Source organism: Oncorhynchus mykiss, chromosome 2, assembly GCF_013265735.2.
Source record: "Oncorhynchus mykiss isolate Arlee chromosome 2, USDA_OmykA_1.1, whole genome shotgun sequence".
NCBI classification, from domain to species: Eukaryota; Metazoa; Chordata; class Actinopteri; order Salmoniformes; family Salmonidae; genus Oncorhynchus; species Oncorhynchus mykiss.
In genome coordinates this window covers 6939155-6959450 of record NC_048566.1, presented here as the reverse complement: position 1 = coordinate 6959450, position 20296 = coordinate 6939155, and the positions used below count along the sequence as shown (strand labels likewise).

The following is a 20296-nucleotide window of genomic DNA, read 5'->3' as shown; positions in this document are numbered from 1 at the left end:
GGCAGTAGGGATGACCAGGGATGCCCTCTGTTTAGTGAGTCTGCCAGATCAGAGGCAGTAGGGATGACCAGGAATGTTCTCTGTTTAGTGAGTCCGTCAGATCAGAGGCAGTAGGATGACCAGTAGGGATGACCAGGAATGTTCTCTGTTTAGTGAGTCCGTCAGATCAGAGGCAGTAGGATGACCAGGGATGTTCTCTGTTTAGTGAGTCCACCAGATCAGAGGCAGTAGGGATGACCAGGGATGTTCTCTGTTTAGTGAGTCCACCAGATCAGAGGCAGTAGGGAGGACCAGGGATGTTCTCTGTTTAGTGAGTCCTCCAGATCAGAGGCAGTAGGGAGGACCAGGGATGCCCTCTGTTTAGTGAGTCTGCCAGATCAGAGGCAGTAGGGATGACCAGGAATGTTCTCTGTTTAGTGAGTCCGTCAGATCAGAGGCAGTAGGATGACCAGTAGGGATGACCAGGAATGTTCTCTTGATAAGTGTGTCAATTAGACAATTTTCCTGTCCTACTAAGCATTCAAAACATAATGAGTACTTTTGGGTGTCATGGAAAACGTATGGAGTAATAAGTACATTTTTTTAGGAATGTAGTGAAGTAAAATTGGTCAAAAATATGATTACTATAGTACAGATTCACCCCCAAAAAACTTTAGTAAAAATACTTTAAAAGTACTAAAATACTTTACACCACTACAAAAGTGAAAAAAATATAATCAAATACGACCAAGGGGACAACTGCACAGTGTACTGTCCACACTCCCCCTCACCCATACAGCCCAGGTGCAGAAACAGGTTTTAAAGTAAAGGACAGACACCCACAAAAACTGCTTCAATTGTAAAGTATTTATACTTAAGTACTTTAACACCACTGCGGTTTATAAATGAGGCATTAGGCCCCTGGCCTCTACAGACTCTGTGACATGGCTGGCCCTCTGAAACACGTTGTAGATGACATTTCACTGCAGTGTTAAACATAGATGTGCAGCTGTTAACCCCATGCACCCGGCAGTAACCACCGAGACTTAGGCTGGGGTTACTTACACAAAGCCACTTTAACGCAATTCTAGTTGCAGTTGCAAGTGACGTAATCTCAAGCAACTTTGCGGTTGGTTACATGAAGCAACTCAAATGTGATTAAAATTGCAAGCAACAGCCAATCAAATTGAAGCGGATGGTTTGAGAATTCTAAACTCAACCCATGTCATCTGCTGCATTACGTCGTGGTTTCACTAATGTGTTCACCCAACGGTTTGGTTATAGTGACAGCAAGGACACCGTAGAAATGCAGCCTGTACAATTTAGCTAGTTAGCCTAAAAGGACATTGCAAACACCAACACAGCTAGCTAGCCAAAATTACACGGCAAACACCAACACAGCTAGCTAGTTAACAACGAGCTAACCAAGCTAGCACAGTTCATGGTGGACAATTTCAGTTGAAACTGGTCAAGGAGAGGTGTGGCTTCTCTTCGAAATTACATGTATTGACTGCTAAACCATGTACAAATAACTTGTATACAATTCCTGTTGTGTTAGTCTCTGTTCTGTCAACCCTGATTGCGGGTTGTTCTGCGCAGCACGAACAGCTGTGTTGACATGACAATTGGGTCGGAATTCCGAACCTTCAAATGGATCATGTGACAAAAGTGTTTGTTTTGATTGGCTGTTGCTTGCAACTAGTTGCACAAAGTTGCAGATGAGATGCTTATTGGTTGCAGGGGGGGGGGGGGGGGGGGGGGGTGTTTCCCCAAGCAACCAACAAACAACTCGGTTGCAAGCAACTATAATTGCTGGCCAGTTGCGCCGTGTACTGGCAGACTGGCTGGCTAATTGGCCATACCATACATTCAAACTCTCGTGGCCAAAACGTTCCAGACTGCTGTTGTTTGACTCATGGCCGTTATTGGCACAGTCCGTTCTGACAAGACGGAGGAGACATTTATATGGTGGCACTGAGTGCCTCTTCCTCTCCCCTCCTTCTCTACTCTCTTAACTGATGATAAGATGGAGTGTGTATGTTACCTTGGCGAGGGAGCGGACTATGGGGCTCTCTATGATTCCCTTGAGGAAGAGGAGGTCGATGTCTTTGGCCCCCGTGGTGGGAGGCATGTCTCTCAGGTTATCCAGCACCTGCTGCATGGCTGGAGGAAAAACACAAAATGTTTAAAAAAAAATAAAAAATAATACTATTTTTATATCCACAAAATCAATAGTTCTATGCAGACTTGCAATCAGAAGGCCACGTAATGTCAGCCTATGTATATGGCAGAGACTCCCAAACATCAGCACTGATAACCTAGACTGTTGTCGTGATACGGCAGAAACTTGGTAGCGAACGTCTGCTCCACGTAGGGATAAAAAAATATTCCTCCCCCCTCTGGCCTTCCCCCACAACAACACCTGGCATATTTGGTACATAAGAACACACATCATCAACATCAAACCAGAATGTTCTGACTAGAGAATGTTTGTAAATGTGCACTGATGGTGAGACTTCCTGTCTGACCTAGTTAGCTACCAGGAAGACCAGGCGGTCATGTCTAGCTACAGTGCAATCAGAAAGTATTCAGAACCATTCACTTTGTCCACGTTGTTACGTTACAGACTTATTCTAAAATTGATTACATTATATTTATTTTCTTTCCTCATCAATCTACACACAATAAACCATAAACAGGCTGAGAAATGTTTGTCAATTTATTACAACTAAAAAACAGAAATACCTTCTTTACATAAGTATTCAGACCCTTTCCTATGAGACTCGAAATTGAGGTCAGGTGCATCCTGTTTACATTGATCACCCTTGAGATGTTTCTACAACTTGATTGGATTCTACCAATGGTAATTTCAATTGATTGGAAAGCCACACACACCTGTCTATATAAAAGGTCCCACAGTTGACAGTGCATGTCAGATCAAAAACCAAGCCATGAGGTCGAAGGAATTGTCCGTATAGCTCTGAGACAGGATTGTGTTGAGACACAGATCTGGGGGAAGGGTACCAAAAAAATTCTGCAGCATTGAAGATCCCCAAGAACACAGTGGCCTCCATCATTCTTGAAAATGGAAGAAGCTTGGAGCCACCAAGACTCTTCCTAGAGTTGGCCGCCCGGACAAACTGAGCAATCGGGGGAGAAGGGCCTTGGTCAGGGACGTGACAAAGAACCTGATAGTTGTCCTTCTGGAAGGTTCTCAGAGTGACTATCTCTACAGCACTCCACCAAATCAGGCCTTTATGGTGGACAGGCCAGACGGAAGTCACTCATCAAGAAAAAGGCACATGACAGCCCGTTTAGAGTTTGCCAAAAGGCACCTACAGTGGCTTGCGAAAGTATTCACCCCACTTGGCATTTTCCCCATTTTGTTGCCTTAAAACCTGGAATTAAAATATAGTTTTTTGTGGTTTGTATCACTTGATTTACACAACACTTTGAAGATGCAAAATATTTTTTTATTATGAAACAAACAAGAATTAAGACACACAAAAAAACTAAAACTTGAGCGTGCATAACTATTCACCCCCCCCAAAGTCAATATTTTGTAGAGCCACCTTTTGCAACAATTACAGCTACAAGTCTCTTGGGGTATGTCTCAACTTGCTTGACACATCTAGCCACTGGGATTTTTGCTCATTCTTCAAGGCAAAACTGCTCCAGCTCCTTCAAGTTGGATGGGTTCCACTGGTGCAATCTAAGTCATACCACAGATCCTAAATTGGATTGAGGTCTGGGCTTTGACCAGGTCATTCCAAGACATTTAAATGTTTCCCTTTAAACCAGTCGATTGTTGCTTTAGCAGTATGCTTAGGGTAATTGCCCTGCTGGAACGTGAACCTCTGTCACAGTCTCAAATCTCTGGAAGACTTAAACAGGATTCCCTCAAGAATTTCCCGGTATTTAGCGCCATCCATCATTCTGACCAGTTTCCCAGTCCCTGGAGGTTGAAAAACATTCCCACAGCATGATGCTGCCACCACCACGCTTCACTGTGGGGATGGTGACGTCGGGGTGATGAGAGGTGTGGGGTTTGCACCAGACATAGCATTTTCATTGATGGCGAAAAATCCAAAACAAATTGCCTCATCTGACCAATGTACCTTCTTCCATATGTCTGGGGAGTCTCCCACATGCCTTTTGGCGAACACCAAACGTGTTTGCCTATTTTTTTCTTTAAGCAATGTATTTTTTCTGGCCATTCTTCCGTAAAGCCCAGCTCTCTGTGGAGTGTACGGCTTAAAGTGGTCCTATGAACAGATACTCCAATCTCCACTGTGGAGCTTTGTAGCTCCTTCAGGGTTATCTTTGGTCTCTTTGTTGCCCCTCTGATTAATGCCCTCCTTGCCTGGTCCGTGAGTTTAGGTGGGCGGCCCTCTTTTGGCAGGTTTGTCGTGGTGCCATATTCTCTCCATTTTTTAATAATGGATTTAATGGTGCTCCGTGGGATGTAAAGTTTAGGGATTTTTTTTATTTTTATAACCCAACCCTGATCTGTACTTCTCCACAACGTTATCCCTGACCTGTTTGGAGAGCTCCTTGGTCTTCATGGCCCCGCTTGCTTGGTGGTGCCCCTTGCTTTGTGGTGTTGCAGACTCTGGTGCCATTCAGAACAGGAGTATATATACTGAGATCATGTGACACAGATTGCACACAGGTGGACTTTAACTAATTGTGAGACTTCTGAAGGTAATTGGTTTCACCAGATCTTATTTAGGGGCTTCAAAGCAAAGGGGTGAATATATTTGTACACACCACTTCAGTTTTTTTTTAAAATAAGTTATTTTTTTCATTTCACTTCACCAATTTGGACTATTTTGTGTATGTACATGACATTAAATCCAAATAAAAATCAATTTAAATTACAGGTTGAAATTCAACAAAAATAGGAAAAAACGCCAAGGGGGATGAATACTTTTGCACTGTAAAGGCGAAGATTCTCTGGTCTGATTAAACCAAAACTGTTTGGCCTGATTGCCAAGCGTCACATCTGGAGGAAACCTGGCACCATCCATATGGTGAAGCATGGTGGCGGCAACATCAGGCTTTTTCTTTGCAATGCTGCCTAGAAGGTCAGCATCCTGGAGTCGCCTCTTCACTGTTGACGTTGAGACTGGACACAGGAACTCTGCCTAGAAGGTCAGCATCCTGGAGTCGCCTCTTCACTGTTGACGTTGAGACTGGACACAGGAACTCTGCCTAGAAGGTCAGCATCCTGGAGTCGCCTCTTCACTGTCGACGTTGAGACTGGACACAGGAACTCTGCCTAGAAGGTCAGCATCCTGGAGTCGCCTCTTCACTGTCGACGTTGAGACTGGACACAGGAACTCTGCCTAGAAGGTCAGCATCCTGGAGTCGCCTCTTCACTGTTGACGTTGAGACTTGTGTTTTGCGGGTACTATTTAATGAAGCTGGCAGTTGAGGACTTGTGAGGCGTCTGTTTCTCAAACTAGACACTAATGTACTTGTCCTCTTGCTCAGTTGTGCACCGGGGCCTCTCACCCCTCTTTCTATTCTGGTTAGAGCCAGTTTGAGCTGCTCTGTGAAGGGAATGGTACACAGCATTTTACGAGATCTTCAGTTTCTTGGCAATTTCTCGCATGGAATAGCCTTCATTTCTTAGAACAAGAAAAGTGATGAATTTCAGAAGAAAATGTCTTTGTTTCTGGCCATTTTTAGCCTGTAATCGCACCCACAAATGCTGATGCGCCAGACACAACTAGTCTAAAGAAGGCCAGTTTTATTGTTTCTTTAAATCAGCAGTTTTCAGCTGTGCTAACATAATTCCAAAAGGGTTTTCTAATGATCAAGTAGCCTTTTAAAATGATAAACTTGGATTAGCTAACAACGTGCCATTGGAACACAGGGGTGATGGTTGCTGATAATGGGCCTCTGTACCCCTACGTAGATATTCCATTAAAAATAAAATCAGCCGTTTCCAGCTACAATAGTCATTTACAACATTAACAATGTCTACACTGTATTTTTGATCAATTTAATGTTATATAGACAAAAAAAAATATGCTTTTCTTTCAAAAACAAGGACCTTCTAAGTGACCCCAAACTTTAGAACGGTAGTGAATGTGATATTTAATTTTTGTTCTTAACTGATGATTTGCCTAGTTAGGTTACATAAAAATTTTTTTTAAAGATTGATGATTTAAATTTGTTATTTTTTTTTAGAATAAGGCTGTAATGTAACAAAACGTGGAAAAGGTCAAGGGGTCTGAATACTTTGTATGTACAGGTCCTTGTATGAACGGCCTGTCTCACACCTTAGTAGATATCGGGAAGACCAGGCGATCATGTCTAGTTTTATACAACGAGTCGGTCTAATCCTGAAACACATTCCAGCCTGTGTCTATTCCACAAGTTACCAGCGGCTAAATTTCTGAAGTTAAAATGCCTATTTACTCTGTTCCATCTGACTGCTGAATCCACCGTCTCATCTACCCTGACAGGTCATTTATAAAGTTGATCTCCACTATAAAAAGCATCTAGACATTATCTACCATTTATTTTAGACTAACATTTAGTTTTCAACAGCAGAGATTTATATAAACCTTCCTGTCTGTCTCTGTTTTCAGTATTCAAATTCGACCTCCAGCTGTCCCATAGTAATAAACGAGTCCACACGAGACAAACAGGGAGGCAGGCAGCATTTCTCAGCCAGTTGAAATCATGAATCAGCTGGCATCATTTTTTTACATACATATATATACACACACTGCTCAAAAAATAAAGGGAACACTAAAATAACACATCCTAGATCTGAATGAATGAAATAATCTTCTTAAATACTTTTTTTCTTTACATAGTTGAATGTGCTGACAACAAAATCACACAAAAATGATCAATGGAAATCAAATATGTCAACCCATGGAGGTCTGGATTTTTAGTCACACTCAAAATTAAAGTGGAAAACCACACTACAGGCTGATCCAACTTTGATGTAATGTCCTTAAAACAAGTCATAATGAGGCTCAGTAGTGTGGGTGTGGCCTCCACGTGCCTGTATGACCTCCCTACAACGCCTGGGCATGCTCCTGATGAGGTGGTGTCCCAGATGTGCTCAATTGGATTCAGGTCTGGGGAACGGGCGGCCAGTCCATAGCATCAATGCCTTCCTCTTGCAGGAACTGCTGACACACTCCAGCCACATGAGGTCTAGCATTGTCTTGTATTAGGAGGAACCCAGGGCCAACCGCACCAGCATATGGTCTCACAAGGGGTCTGAGGATCTCATCTCGGTACCTAATGGCAGTCAGGCGACCTCTGGCGAGCACATGGAGGGCTGTGCGGCCCCCCAAAGAAATGCCACCCCACACCATGACTGACCCACCGCCAAACCGGTCATGCTGGAGGATGTTGCAGGCAGCAGAATGTTCTCCACGGCGTCTCCAGACTCTGTCACGTCTGTCACATGTGCTCAGTGTGAACCTGCTTTCATCTGTGAAGAGCACAGGGCGCCAGTGGCGAATTTGCCAATCTTGGTGTTCTCTGGCAAATGAAAAGCGTCCTGCACTGTGTTGGGCTGTAAGCACAACCCCCACCTGTGGACGTCAGGCCCTCATACCACCCTCATGGAGTCTGTTTCTGACCGTTTGAGCAGACACATGCACATTTGTGGCCTGCTGGAGGTCATTATGCAGGGCTCTGGCAGTGCTCCTCCTGCTCATCCTTGCACAAAGGCGGAGGTAGCGGTCCTGCTGCTGGGTTGTTGCCCTCCTAAGGCCTCCTCCACGTCTCCTGATGTACTGGCCTGTCTCCTGGTAGCCCCTCCATGCTCTGGACACTACGCTGACAGGCACAGCAAACCAAACAGCTCGCATTGATGTGCCATCCTGGATGAGCTGCACTACCTGAGCCACTTGTGTGGGTTGTAGACTCCGTCTCATGCTACCACTAGAGTGAAAGCACCGCCAGCATTCAAAAGTGACCAAAACATCAACCAGGAAGCATAGGAACTGAGAAGTGGTCTGTGGTCCCCACCTGCAGAACCACTCCTTTATTGGGGGTGTCTTGCTAATTGCCTATAATTTCCACCTGTTGTCTCTTACCATTTGCACAACAGCATGTGACATTTATTGTCAATCAGTGTTGCTTCCTAAGTGGACAGTTTGATTTCACAGAAGTGTGATTGACTTGGAGTTACATTGTGTTGTTTAAGTGTTCCCTTTATTTTTTTCAGCAGTGTATATACACACACAAAAATAAATGTCAATTGAAAAAATGTCAAATGAAACAAAGCGCAGCTAGTTTCCAGTCTTTCCAGCTTCAGTTTGATGTGATTGTGTTAGCTGTGCTGTTGCCTAGCTCCTATGAACAACAGTGTCCTGACAAGAGAACACATTTTCTATGCCAGGTGAAATCACGCCTCATTAGCGCATTGGATGTATCCAATCACTAGAAAACAGCTTAAACAAATGCAAATGCATCTCCTTTGCTGTTTGACCTGATTGTAAGTTATCCGTAGTTGGCTAGCAAGCAAGCAAGGGATAAGAACGTTGTCAGCCAGTATGGCAATAGAACATTTAGAACGAACAAACCATAAAAATGATGCCAGCTGACTCATGATTTCGACTGGCTAAGAAAAGCTGCCTCCTGTCTCGTCCCGACTCCTTCATTACTATGGGACAGCTGGATATTACATTGTTTCAATATTCAAATGTCGGAGAGACAGACAGCGAGGTTTATACAAATACCCACTGTTGTAAACTAAATGTTAGCCTAAAAGAAACACGAGATAATGTCTACATACTTTTTATAGTGGAGGTTAAGTTTATAAATTGCCTGGCTGGGCTGATGAAACAGTGGATTGTGTAGTCAGAAAGAACAGATTCAATTTAAAAAGTCATAGATTTAGCCGGTGGTAACTTATGGAATAGACACCGGGTGGAATGCAGTTTTAACCAACCAGCATTCAGGATTAGACCCACCCTTTGTATAATTCAAGATGGATGTTGATGAAACACGCCCCTTTAAACTGTCTATTTTAACTTCTATGGTAACGACATTTGATTTGGATATTAATGAGTGCACAGTGACAAATTCCAAAAAAATCAAGATCAAACACAAATGTAGGGTCTTGATGTAAAATACCCGGCATAACAAGGGTGAAACAACTGGAGCAGTAAGCGACCATCAATGGAGTGATTCAGTACGAAACGCCTTCATTTCCATAACCCCAACAAGCAACTCGCTAAAACAATGGAGAAGTTCCAAATGGCATCCTATTCCCTTTATAGTGCACTACTTTTGACCAAGACCAATCATAGTGCACTATATAGGGAATAGGGTGCCATTTGGGACAGACATTGACGGGTCCCACTGGTAGATGTCTCCAACATTAACTATATAAGAGAACAGAACCGTTTCCCAATTCAAGCCTATAAGTGGTTACTGGTGAAACACTCAAACCAAGGCTTGTCACAGCCTACTGACAGCTTTCTCTGGTCTATGTTCTAATCTTCACAAAAAAAATCATGACAAAATCACAAGGACTTTGACTTGCACACACTAACATAGAGGTAACAAAATAAAGGAAAGCCCAAATTAGGGCGTTGGGCACCACGAGCCAACAGAACAGCTTCAATGCACCAAGGCAAAGATTCTACAAGTATCTGGAACTCTATTCGAGGGATGTGACACCATTCTTCCATGAGAAATTCCATCATTTGGTGTATTGATAAAGGTGGTGGAAAACACAGTCTCAGGCGCCGCTCCAGAATCTTCCATAAGTGTTGAAATTGGGTTGAGATCTGGTGACTGAGACACACCCTTTAAACCCCTATGATCCTTTGAGACTCAATATTAGGTCAGGTGTTCCTAAGGTGTGGTATACTCAGGTGTATTATACAACAATCTGACATGTAAACAAACCCCATGTAGCCACAATGCAAACAACAGCGGCCCATTATAACACCTTGTAAATAATATGTTTTTGAGAGACACTTGAATGGAACAATAACACTACAGGATGAACTTTCCCCTAGGTACAGATCAATGATAGGCTTCTCCACCTCCAATCCTAACCTTAACCATTAGTGGGGGAAAATGCTAAACTGTCCCAAGATCAGTGTCTAAGGGCAACTTCACCCTATATCAAAACCAGTCTGTCTGCCCTCACCTCAGGCAGACTCACAGACAACACAGCACCTGGAAGGCTGGAGAGGGTAGGGGACCCAAAAGGTTTCCACTTCATCAGCTACCAACCAGGATGTTAACAACAACGTTGATCACTCTTTTTTACATAGTTTCAAAGTCTTGGTGGAGAGGATGGGTTTTTTCCCCACTCCTCCTGGATAAAGGTTGTGCCCCAAATAGCATCCTATGAGCCCTGGTCAGAAGTAGTTCCCTATAAAGGGAAAAGAGTACAAACTGCCCTAACCAACCCCAGTGTCCAGACAGAGGAGAGTACAAACTGCCCGATCCAACCCCACTGTCGGGACAGAGCACAGAGGAGAGTACAAACTGGCCTAATCAAACACGCTGTGGCTGGGTTGTCCAGATGGATGGACACACACAGCAGAAAAGACATTTCCACAACAGACACATTGTTGTCCCTCTTCACACCTTAGTTACTCAGACATCCTCATGAATGGAGCATTGTTTCAAACATAGATTCATGTTTAACCAATCAGTGTTAAAAAAAAAAGAAAAGGGGTGGACGTACGTGACAGAAGAATGGAAGTAGTAAAGCAGGAAGTGAACCTCTGACACTCACCTGTGAATTGTGCTCCAACGCAGCGCAGCGGCTGAAAGCCCTACTCCCAGTACACACCAGTCATCTGGTGGCCTGCCTGCCTGTGGCAACACAGAAGAACCTGAAAAGGAACACAGGGAGACAACACCTTGTTATTACCCAATGCCCAATAATACGGGATTGCTAGCTAACCTGAAATGCTTGCTTTCCAACTTAAATAGCTTCAGAGTGACTCATCTGAAATGGCCGCGTCGACCTTTAAAGGACAATAGTCCAACCATTTTAGTCTTGCTGTAGACAACATGCTGTAATGTTCAACAGTTTCCATTTGGTCAGATCACTGCCACTCCAGAGGGATTTAATTCCTCACTCTTAGTGTGTGCTTTCTGATTGGACAAAGAAAGTAATGTGGTCATACCGTTCTGGGGGGGGGGGGACTGAAAAGCATTAATCGCATTATGTTGATTACCCTAGAGGTCAAGAGTGCAAGTAGTCAACTCCAGAGCTGCCAAGTCCCTGGTATCATTGTGTGGCCTATATTTGTCAGGTTGGTTTTCATCACCACGGGGATCAGTAGCATTTAAAGCGAACATTCAAACCGTCCAGATTCTCTACCCAGGCCTTCTCCCTGAGGTGTGTGTACTTAACTCACTCCACCTTGTGAGTTCCCACATGAAATAAATACTATAGTGTATACTATGGTAGGAATACTGTAGTATTCACTGTAGTGTTGCAAAAACACTACTAGGCTTGGGCGATATACCGGGGTATTTCGAAATATTGACAGTATGATTTTCAATACCGTTTTAAAAAATGACTTATTTTGGGGTTGGGGCCCCAACCCCCACACGCTGGACATACATACACCCCCGCACGCTGGACATACATACACCCCCGCACGCTGGACATACATACACCCCCGCACGCTGGACATACATACACCCCCGCACGTTGGACTGAGGGTGAGTGCCTACACCACTGCTTATTAACTAACTACAATAAATCTGTGTCAAATAAATCCCTGTTTACTATAGTAAACAGTACAGAATCAATATGACGGTATGAAAATCAGGGTATCGCCCAACATTAATATATACTGTAGTGTTTACAGTTTACTATAGTACAAATCCTGTAGTATTTTTATTATATAGAAACAGTAATTACTGTAGTGTTTTTTGCAGACTGTAGTATATTGTAGTATTTTCTGAAGTGTTTTTGGGGACATTACTGTATGTAGTATTTACTGAAGTGTTTTTGTTTATCTTTGAGACAGAAGTGGGGAGCTTTCTCCTTGAGGAAAAATACTGGAGAAAGACTAAAAGAGGAGATAACCTGTAGATAGGTAGGACTGGGTTCTAAACGGGGACTTCAGAGCTTCTACTCTTTTCTATAACCAAAGGGAACACATTATATGCTTTGTACTTGTCATGTAGGTTTCTGACTTACGGGTGGCACAAATTGTGATATGGGGGAGGGGGAATGGGCAGGGTATATGCAAATTAAATACTGTAGTATTTACTAGTGTTTTTTTGTGTGGATAATACCTTAATATGTATTATAGCATTGTACACTATACTACACAATGCTATACTAAGTACTACACATGATCGAGGGAATTGTACTACTACAGTATGTAGTATACTAAGTTTTACTACAGAATTCTATAGTAAGTACTATAGTATTACATAGTAAAGTGTGGTATTTTTTTATGTGGGTTTAAATTAGAGCACTGGATGGGTTTAAGCATGAATTTGAGAGGGGATTATATCCACCATATTCCTTAAAGCTAGAATCCTTAGTTGCTACATTAATTTGTTGACTTCTAAATGAATGCTATATACACACATTGATTCTTGAAGAATATAGGCTAACTTATGTCTCATGAGCTTAGTTCAACTGTTGTACCCCCATCAGAACACAAAAATATAAACTCTCAATGTTTGTAAACAATGTAATTGGAAACAAACACTGTATAGCCTCAAAACATGGTAATACCTATAATGTTGATATCATGGATGGTCAGTCTTTGCATCCATAGCTCTGTCTATGCATTTGAGAGTGGTTACATTTATCCAGGCTCTTCCCTCAGCTTCTGAACAAACCCGAGGCGGGGTGGGCCACTTCGTTATTGTTTCAACGGAGGACTCCAGGTTCACACCAGTCCATTCCTTTTCAAATACTGTATGTGAGGGGGAGTGAATGAGTGCAGTACACACGAACTACACACTTCAGAGGGAATCAGAATTCACACGCTGGTTGTCTCCCAAATAGCACCCTTTGCCATTTGGGAGACAACCAGGGTGTGATACACACTGCTGCTCTCGCCAGCAGCATTCCCACAGAGGCTGAAATTCTCTGGATTCTCCAACACCTCAATTAAACCCTGAAGCCAGCCAGCATCCCAGCCAGGGACCAGGGGGAAAGGACCAGGGACCAGGGGGAAAGGACCAGACCAGCGTCCCAGCCAGGGACCAGGGGGAAAGGACCAGACCAGGGACTCAACTAAGGAAAGGGACCAAGCTAAGTACCCGGGTGAAGGGACGCAGACAGGGACCATGGGGAAGGCAGTTAAGAACAAACTCTTATTTTCAATGACGGCCTAGGAAAAGTGGGTTAACTGCCTGTTCAGGGGCAGAACGACAGATTTGTACCATGTCAGCTCGGGGATATGAACTTCCGGTTACTAGTCCAACGCTCTAACCACTAGGCTACCCTGCCACCCCATATAATAAGCAGCAGGCTACAGGGATGAATGGGTTTCACTGTCAGACCAGAGGCTTATTCAGGAGAGTGCTTCAGTGTAATGTTACAGACCATTTCAATAGAAAAGTATGCTTTCCTATCTGAAGGATCGTACTACTGTACTCCATTGAATAAGCCACCCGTCTGTCTCCTGGACCGCCCCCTCAGCTTTACACCATTTCATAAGGCTTTTTAAAGTTGAAAGATGTATATAGCTCAACCTCAGACGCAAACAAGGATTTGAACACTACCACAGGAATGAAGAACAACAAAAAAAAACACTGATTACAGGAAGAGGTCCAAATTCGGCATGACCATTTCTGGTCTGTGTTTTATTGTTGATCCAAAACAGATCACGTCTCCCAAATAAAGGCATTAAAAATAAAAAGACATCCGTCCCACCTGAAACCCTTTCCCTGTACAGTGACGCCACCTAGTGTACTATGTAGTGAGTTGGGTATCATTTGGGACACCACGAGGTATCCAAAGTTGTTAGATGGGACAATCTGTTTTATCATTCATTGTGGCAATGGAAACGTCCAAGTCGTGGTGAAATGATGGGCTCATTGTGTGAGCAAGCCGGCACTGACAGAATAATGTATAGGGTAATTAACTACACGTAGCCAACAACAAAAAAGGCCGATCCATGCAAAGCAAGACATTTGACTACTCTCTCCATTGTTGACACTAAAGTGTTCTTTCTCAATGTGTCTAACATGTCTGACTCGTACAGCTCAACACGTGGAATCTTCCAGAAAGCAAACACATATCTCACAAACACACGAGTTACACTCCAAATAACACATTTGGGACTCACACCTCGTTAGAGTAAGGCACACACAACTCGTTAGAGTAAGGCACACACACTATCAGCTAGCTTCCTGTGCGGGGTGCGGAACACGTGCAGACATTTTTGGTTTCCCGTTCGGCTGAGACCGAGCAGATGAGAGGTCGCATGGGACACCTTCCTAGTGGTTTGCTAACTTTATTAGTAAACTGTCCCGTTAGATATCAAGCAAATACAACCACTTTAATGGTCAATTAAACTAAATTTGTATTTGAGCTATTTAGAGCTAAACAAAATAACAGCGGAGCATTTGGCACAATTCCACGTCATAACTTGTGGCAAAACAATCTAACTGGATATCTGGCTTAGCTAGCCAACTAGTTCAAATCTAGTCTAGAAATATGCTCTTTGTTAGGTTAGCAGTGGTAGCTAGCGTGTTATTATTAGCTTGCTAGCAATCAACTGAGTTCCAGCCTGACTGGATCCAGCTAGTGTTAGCTAGCTAGCGAGTGTTGCCAGAATGGTGAGTGGATTGCTAACCTGACTTGCGTTTCGCTATTTGAACCCTTTTTCGTGGCACTAAGCCCCTCATGCGGTTTCGAAGAAGATGGTCATTAAAAAAATGTATGACTTTACCTGACGTTCTCCGTGTCCTTCAGTCAGACTTTCAAGTCTCCATAGATTCCCTGCACCCCAGACGAGGCTACTTTTCCTTGCGCGCAACAGTCGACTCCTGTCCTGGAGACATGCCGCCGAATGACGCTTGATCTCGAAGTCCACTTTAGAGACGAGGAGCTAGTTAATGTAGTTCCCACCCACTCGTTTAACGTACTACAGATATCGGTGTGAGAACTTCAGACTTGCTCTTTTCTGTTCATATAGTTTTCAATAGGAGTAATTATTTCATAAATTATAGATTCTGCATTTGACATCGACTATGATCATCTGGGTCTCCTGCGCTCCACAAACCGTTTTAACCCACACATAAACATCTCAAATGGCACCCTATATAGTAAAGCCCACTATGGGTCCTGGTCAAAAGTAGAGCACTATATAGGGAATAGGGTGCCATTTGGGACGTAAAAGCCCTATGTTAGTTACACAACATGACTAGCCACTGTTACACATTCATACTCCTTGTGAAATAAATAAGCATTAAAAACCAGAGACAGCAGTGGCCTATTTATTCAGTACAGCCAAAGACATAACATGACCTGACATGATTATCTGGCCGTCAACATAAAGAACCCTACTGTATGTCTACATCTCAAATTGGCACCCTATTCCATACATAGTGCACTACTGAGCCCTGGTCAAAAGTAGTCCACAATATAGAGAACAGGGTGCCAATTTGGGACATAACCTTGTGTTACATTTGAGCATTCTAGAACAATGAACCCATTAGTATGCAGGGACTGTTCTATCTTCTAAAACAGGACCTAGTCCCAAGTGGTACCCTACCAGGCAATAAATAGTGCACTACAGAGGGTGCCATTTAGGACAGAGATTAGGTAACTGGGTTCATGCACCAGATCTCATTATCTCATGTCCCTTTGGAGGTAACCAGGCCAGTGTCCCAAATTGTACCCTATTCCATAGTGAACTACTTTTGACCAGGGATCCATAGGGATCCCAGGCCACTTAATGATTCTACACCTTAAAATCTGTTTTCATGTTAGGCAAGGTGCTGTTATATAGAACGATTGTACACAATACAAATCCACACAGACCAGTGAAAGATTAACAATGTTACACATTGAAATAATGGACAGAATTAATAGATTGTTATTCTCACCTCTCACCCCAGACAGCTGTTTGAAGGCTACAGTCCAAGCTGGAGTATAATGGTGTCAGGGTACTAAGGCCAGTCCAGAAGAGGGCAGTATATCTTAGTAAAACCTGTGGGAACAAAGAGAACCCTGTGCAGCACTGGTTCTAGGTGTAGGTCCTCGTCCTGGTTGTGGCAGGAACAACTAGTATCCAATAAGTGTTTAAAAAAAAAACACACTAGAAATGTTTTTCTTTAAGAAAGACCACTTTGCTTACTTTCTGATTCTGGAGTCCTAGGATTTTCTTGTTTATATACTTAAAACAGAGTCACATTCTAAAACATTGATCCAAGGTACTTTATATGATGCATTTTGATCCAACCAGTAAATGTTTATTTTGGTTTACAGTACACAGTGTGATGCACAAAAGGAGAAAGTAACATATGTACAGGACACTTCTACTATGACAGACAGACAGGGAGGTGGTTGCATGCAGGCTGTAGATATCCATTAAAGTCCAGGTCGAGTCGGTGACCAACAGGCAGTGTGGTGTTGTTGTGGTGTTGTTGTGGTGCTGTGACCAACAGGCAGTGTGGTGTTGTTGTGGTGCTGTGACAAACAGGCAGTGTGGTGTTGTTGAAAGGGACTGGTATGGAAGTCCGTAATACACTGGCTTCACCACCACAACGGTAGATCCTCATATCTGTCAGGAGAAACAAGCAAAGTGTTCATAAACGTTGGTCCATTATTATATTGGTCCATTGACTAATAAGTAATTGACTATTGCTGTGTCTGTTACTCTCAAATGCACAATATACTATAGCCTATAGGTTATAGTGGCCCAATAAACAATGAGGAACAGCATCTCTGACAGTATGAAACTACTTGAAACAAGAATGGATTAGATTTAGGCTACTAATCCTCACCCCCAAAAAGATGATGTCTAAAGCTGATCATTCTGAGGACAGGTATATCGGTATCCTCGGTATGTTTTTACACCCACCTTCCATAGCTTGCTAGTGGGACGCTCTCTGTGCTCTCCCTCTGTAGCAGGTCAGAGAACACCATATCAGGGCTGGATCTTTTCCCATACCTGAGAGAGAGGTAACGAGTACAAATAAAAAGGAAAACATTTAGAAAGTTAAACCTTATATGAAATACAGATATTTTGTGAAAGGCAACAAAAACAGAAGCATCAGAACCACTTTGGAAATGTGTTTTTCAAGTGTTATCTTCTGGGATCAAATGCACATCTTGTTTAATGTATGCCTTTCATTGTTTACTCCAAATAATAATCTTCATCATGTGCTGTACCTTCCCCTCACCAGATGGAGAACTCACCGCTGTCGAGTGATTTGGTTGATGTAGTGTCTGAGTGCAGAGAAGTACTTGGCGAAGTCCTCGCCAGGCGCATCTTCTGCGGGAATGACGGGTTTGGATGGATACGCGGCCATCAGATTGGACATGCATATCAGCAAGTACACGGCCAGCATACCCAGAGACATCGCTGCGTTAGCGCGCATCTAAAAACACACAAAAGCGCAGAGAAACAAACTAGAAAACAAATGCACTGTGACTACGCTCCTGTCCTTAGTTCATATTGTAGCCAATAAAATGCAATTATTTTTATTTGCTACTGTGCGTAATAACTTATAAAATGAACCATAAAGCCAACGACACCTTGTTATCCAAAACAAAATTCCATCATCTTTAATAACCAACTGAAAAAATATTAACCAACTCTTATATTTTGAATGTGCAGAAAACAAGGTTTTCCAGAGGACAAATATTTTCTTTAGTAATTCAATCAAGAGCAACTTTACAAAAATCCTGGAAGTCTATAAAAAGGCAAATAGTCAGCAATAGAAAAGTGCTTTTTACTCACTTTATGTTGTGAAGACTGGAGATGGTTTTTCGTTGAATGACTGTTCTGTGCTCGCAACTGTGTTTGGCAGCAAGCATCCAGTGAGTTTTATATCTGTGGCAGGGAGCGCATTTGGAGGAGAGGGGAGGGGGGGGGTGCCCAAAAGAACACATAAGTAATGTTCACCTCAGACTGCAAGGAAAAGAGTTCAGGGATGGGTAATATAGCACTTTGCCAAACGTTAAACCAGGATATAGATATGTATATGCCTACTTAACTAGTCTTCAGTGTTTGACATGAACAATGCTGATTTCATGTTGAGATTTAAAGTAAGGAAATGCGTCATTGTCATCTACACCTTTTATTTGGGTGTGTAATCAAATGTATGGACGGTCATTGAATAATGTCGCACACGGAATAAATCATTTATCAACTGTAGGTCGAGTATGATCCTCTTTGAAGAGACAAACTTGTTAAGAGCATTACATCAATAGGAAACTAAATATTTGTAATGAGTCACTAAACTTTGCTCAACCATGCTATCGACCTCTGACAACTGCAATTTATGTTATGATAAGCAATGCCAGTGCAAGTCCATGTCTGAATAATGTGCTTCCATTGAAAGGCTCGTTGGAATATGGATGGGCCCAGAGTCAAGTCTGAATTCAGATAGCATGTACTGAATACTTCAGAAAGGTCTGAATTCAGATAGTATGTACTGAATACTTCAGAAAGTCTGAATTCAGATAGCATGTACTGAATACTTCAGAAAGTCTGAATTCAGATAGCATGTACTGAATACTTCAGAAAGTCTGAATTCAGATAGCATGTACTGAATACTTCAGAAAGTCTGAATTCAGATAGCATGTACTGAATACTTCAGAAAGGTCTGAATTCAGATAACATCTACTGAATACTTCAGAAAGGTCTGAATTCAGATAGCATGTACTTAATACTTCAGAAAGTCTGAATTCAGATAGCATGTACTGAATACTTCAGAAAGGTCTGAATTCAGATAACATCTACTGAATACTTCAGAAAGTCTGCACTTTCTACATTTTGTGTATAGCCCGAAATTAAAATGGATTCCATTTAGATTGTGTCGCTGATCCACACACACACAATAGCCCATGATGTTAAAGTGGAATTATGTTTTTAGAAAAGTTAATTAAAAATGGAAAGCTGAAATGTATGTACATGCCTTTTATAATAATCTAAGTAATACTTGTTGGCTCCAGTCTATTCAGTGAATCAATCCTTTTGAGACTTATCTTATGGTCATCAATATACGGCAAAAACCTCAGAAGAAACCAATAATACATTTCCTGAGCTAGAACATTCTCCCATCTTTTCACTCACATGATTGACTTCCCTGCATCTAGTCAGACAGGAGAGGAGTTTAGCTGCTCTGCCCTTGTGGCCTTCAGCAATTAAGAAGAGTTTAGCTGCTTTGCTCTTGTGGTCTTCAGTAATTATAATTCACCGTTAATATTGATGGACGTGTCGGCGGGAGGATCAACTCCAAGGTAGCGTCCCACATAGCACACTATTCCCATTGTAGTGCACTATGTAAGGAATAGGGTGCCATTGTAGATATTTGTGGGCTATACTCGGCCTTGTCTCAGGATGGTAAGTTGGTGGTTGAAGATATCCCTCTAGTGGTGTGGGGGATGTGCTTTGGGAAAGTGGGTGGGGTTATATCCTTCCTGTTTGGCCTTGTCCGGGGGTATCATCGGATGGGGCCACAGTGTCTCCTGACCCCTCCTGTCTCAGCCTCCAGTACTTGGGGGGGGGGGGGGGGGGGGGGTGTCAGTTTGTTATATCTGGAGCACTTCTCCTGTCTTAACCGGTGTCCTGTGTGAATTTAAGTATGCTCTCTCTAATTCTCTCTCTCCGAGGACCTGAGCCCTAGGACCATACCTCAGGACTACCTGGCATGATGACTCCTTGCTGTTCCCAGTCCACCTGGCCGTGCTGCTGCTCCAGTTTCAACTGTTCTGCCTGCGGCTATGGAATCCTCACCTGTTCACCGGACGTGCTACCTGTCCCAGAACTGCTGTTTTCAACTCTCTAGAGACAGCAGGAGTGGTAGAGATACTCTTAATGATCGGCTATGAAAAGCCAACTGACATTTACTCCTGAGGTGCTGACTTGCTGCACCCTCGACAACTACTGTGATTATTATTATTTGACCATGCTGGTCATTTATGAACATTTAAACACCTTGGCCATGTTCTGTTATAATCTCCACCCAGCACAGCCAGAAGAGGACTGGCCATCCCTCATAGCCTGGTTCCTCTCTAGGTTTCTTCCTAGGTTTTGGCCTTTCTAGGGAGTTTTTCCTAGCCACCGTGCTTCTACACCTGCATTGCTTGCTGTTTGGGGTTTTAGGCTGGGTTTCTGTACAGCACTTTGAGATATCAGCTGATGTACGA

At 42.9% G+C, this 20296-nt stretch overlaps 2 protein-coding genes across 23 annotated transcripts in view; both read right to left on the bottom strand.

Annotated features, from left to right (window-relative positions):
* Positions 1-15186, bottom strand: part of mpp6a (membrane protein, palmitoylated 6a (MAGUK p55 subfamily member 6)) — a 50451-nt gene extending 35265 nt beyond the window's left edge. For all 21 annotated transcript variants that reach the window (XM_036936557.1, XM_036936594.1, XM_036936600.1 and 18 more), the window contains exons 1-3: positions 14865-15186; positions 10721-10820; positions 2024-2142 (exon numbers count right to left, since the gene is read on the bottom strand). In XM_036936557.1, the coding sequence (XP_036792452.1) occupies positions 2024-2140 (117 nt within the window). In that variant the 5' untranslated portion in view covers positions 2141-2142; positions 10721-10820; positions 14865-15186. The remainder of the gene's footprint in view (positions 1-2023; positions 2143-10720; positions 10821-14864) is intronic.
* A 221-nt stretch (positions 15187-15407) lies between these two features.
* On the bottom strand, positions 15408-17986 carry LOC110535156 (pro-neuropeptide Y-like). Of its 2 annotated transcripts, XM_021620021.2 has the most exons (4): positions 17883-17986; positions 17339-17520; positions 17001-17090; positions 15408-16700 (listed from the first exon to the last, which is right to left on the bottom strand). In XM_021620021.2, the coding sequence occupies exons 2-4, from the start codon at positions 17518-17520 to the stop codon at positions 16673-16675; spliced, it is 300 nt and encodes a 99-aa protein (XP_021475696.2). In that variant the 5' UTR covers positions 17883-17986; the 3' UTR covers positions 15408-16672. The 2 variants fall into 2 exon arrangements, with proteins under 2 accessions (XP_021475696.2, XP_036792547.1); XM_036936652.1 differs by having other exon boundaries at positions 17339-17976.
* Between the last annotated feature and the right edge of the window lie 2310 nt (positions 17987-20296).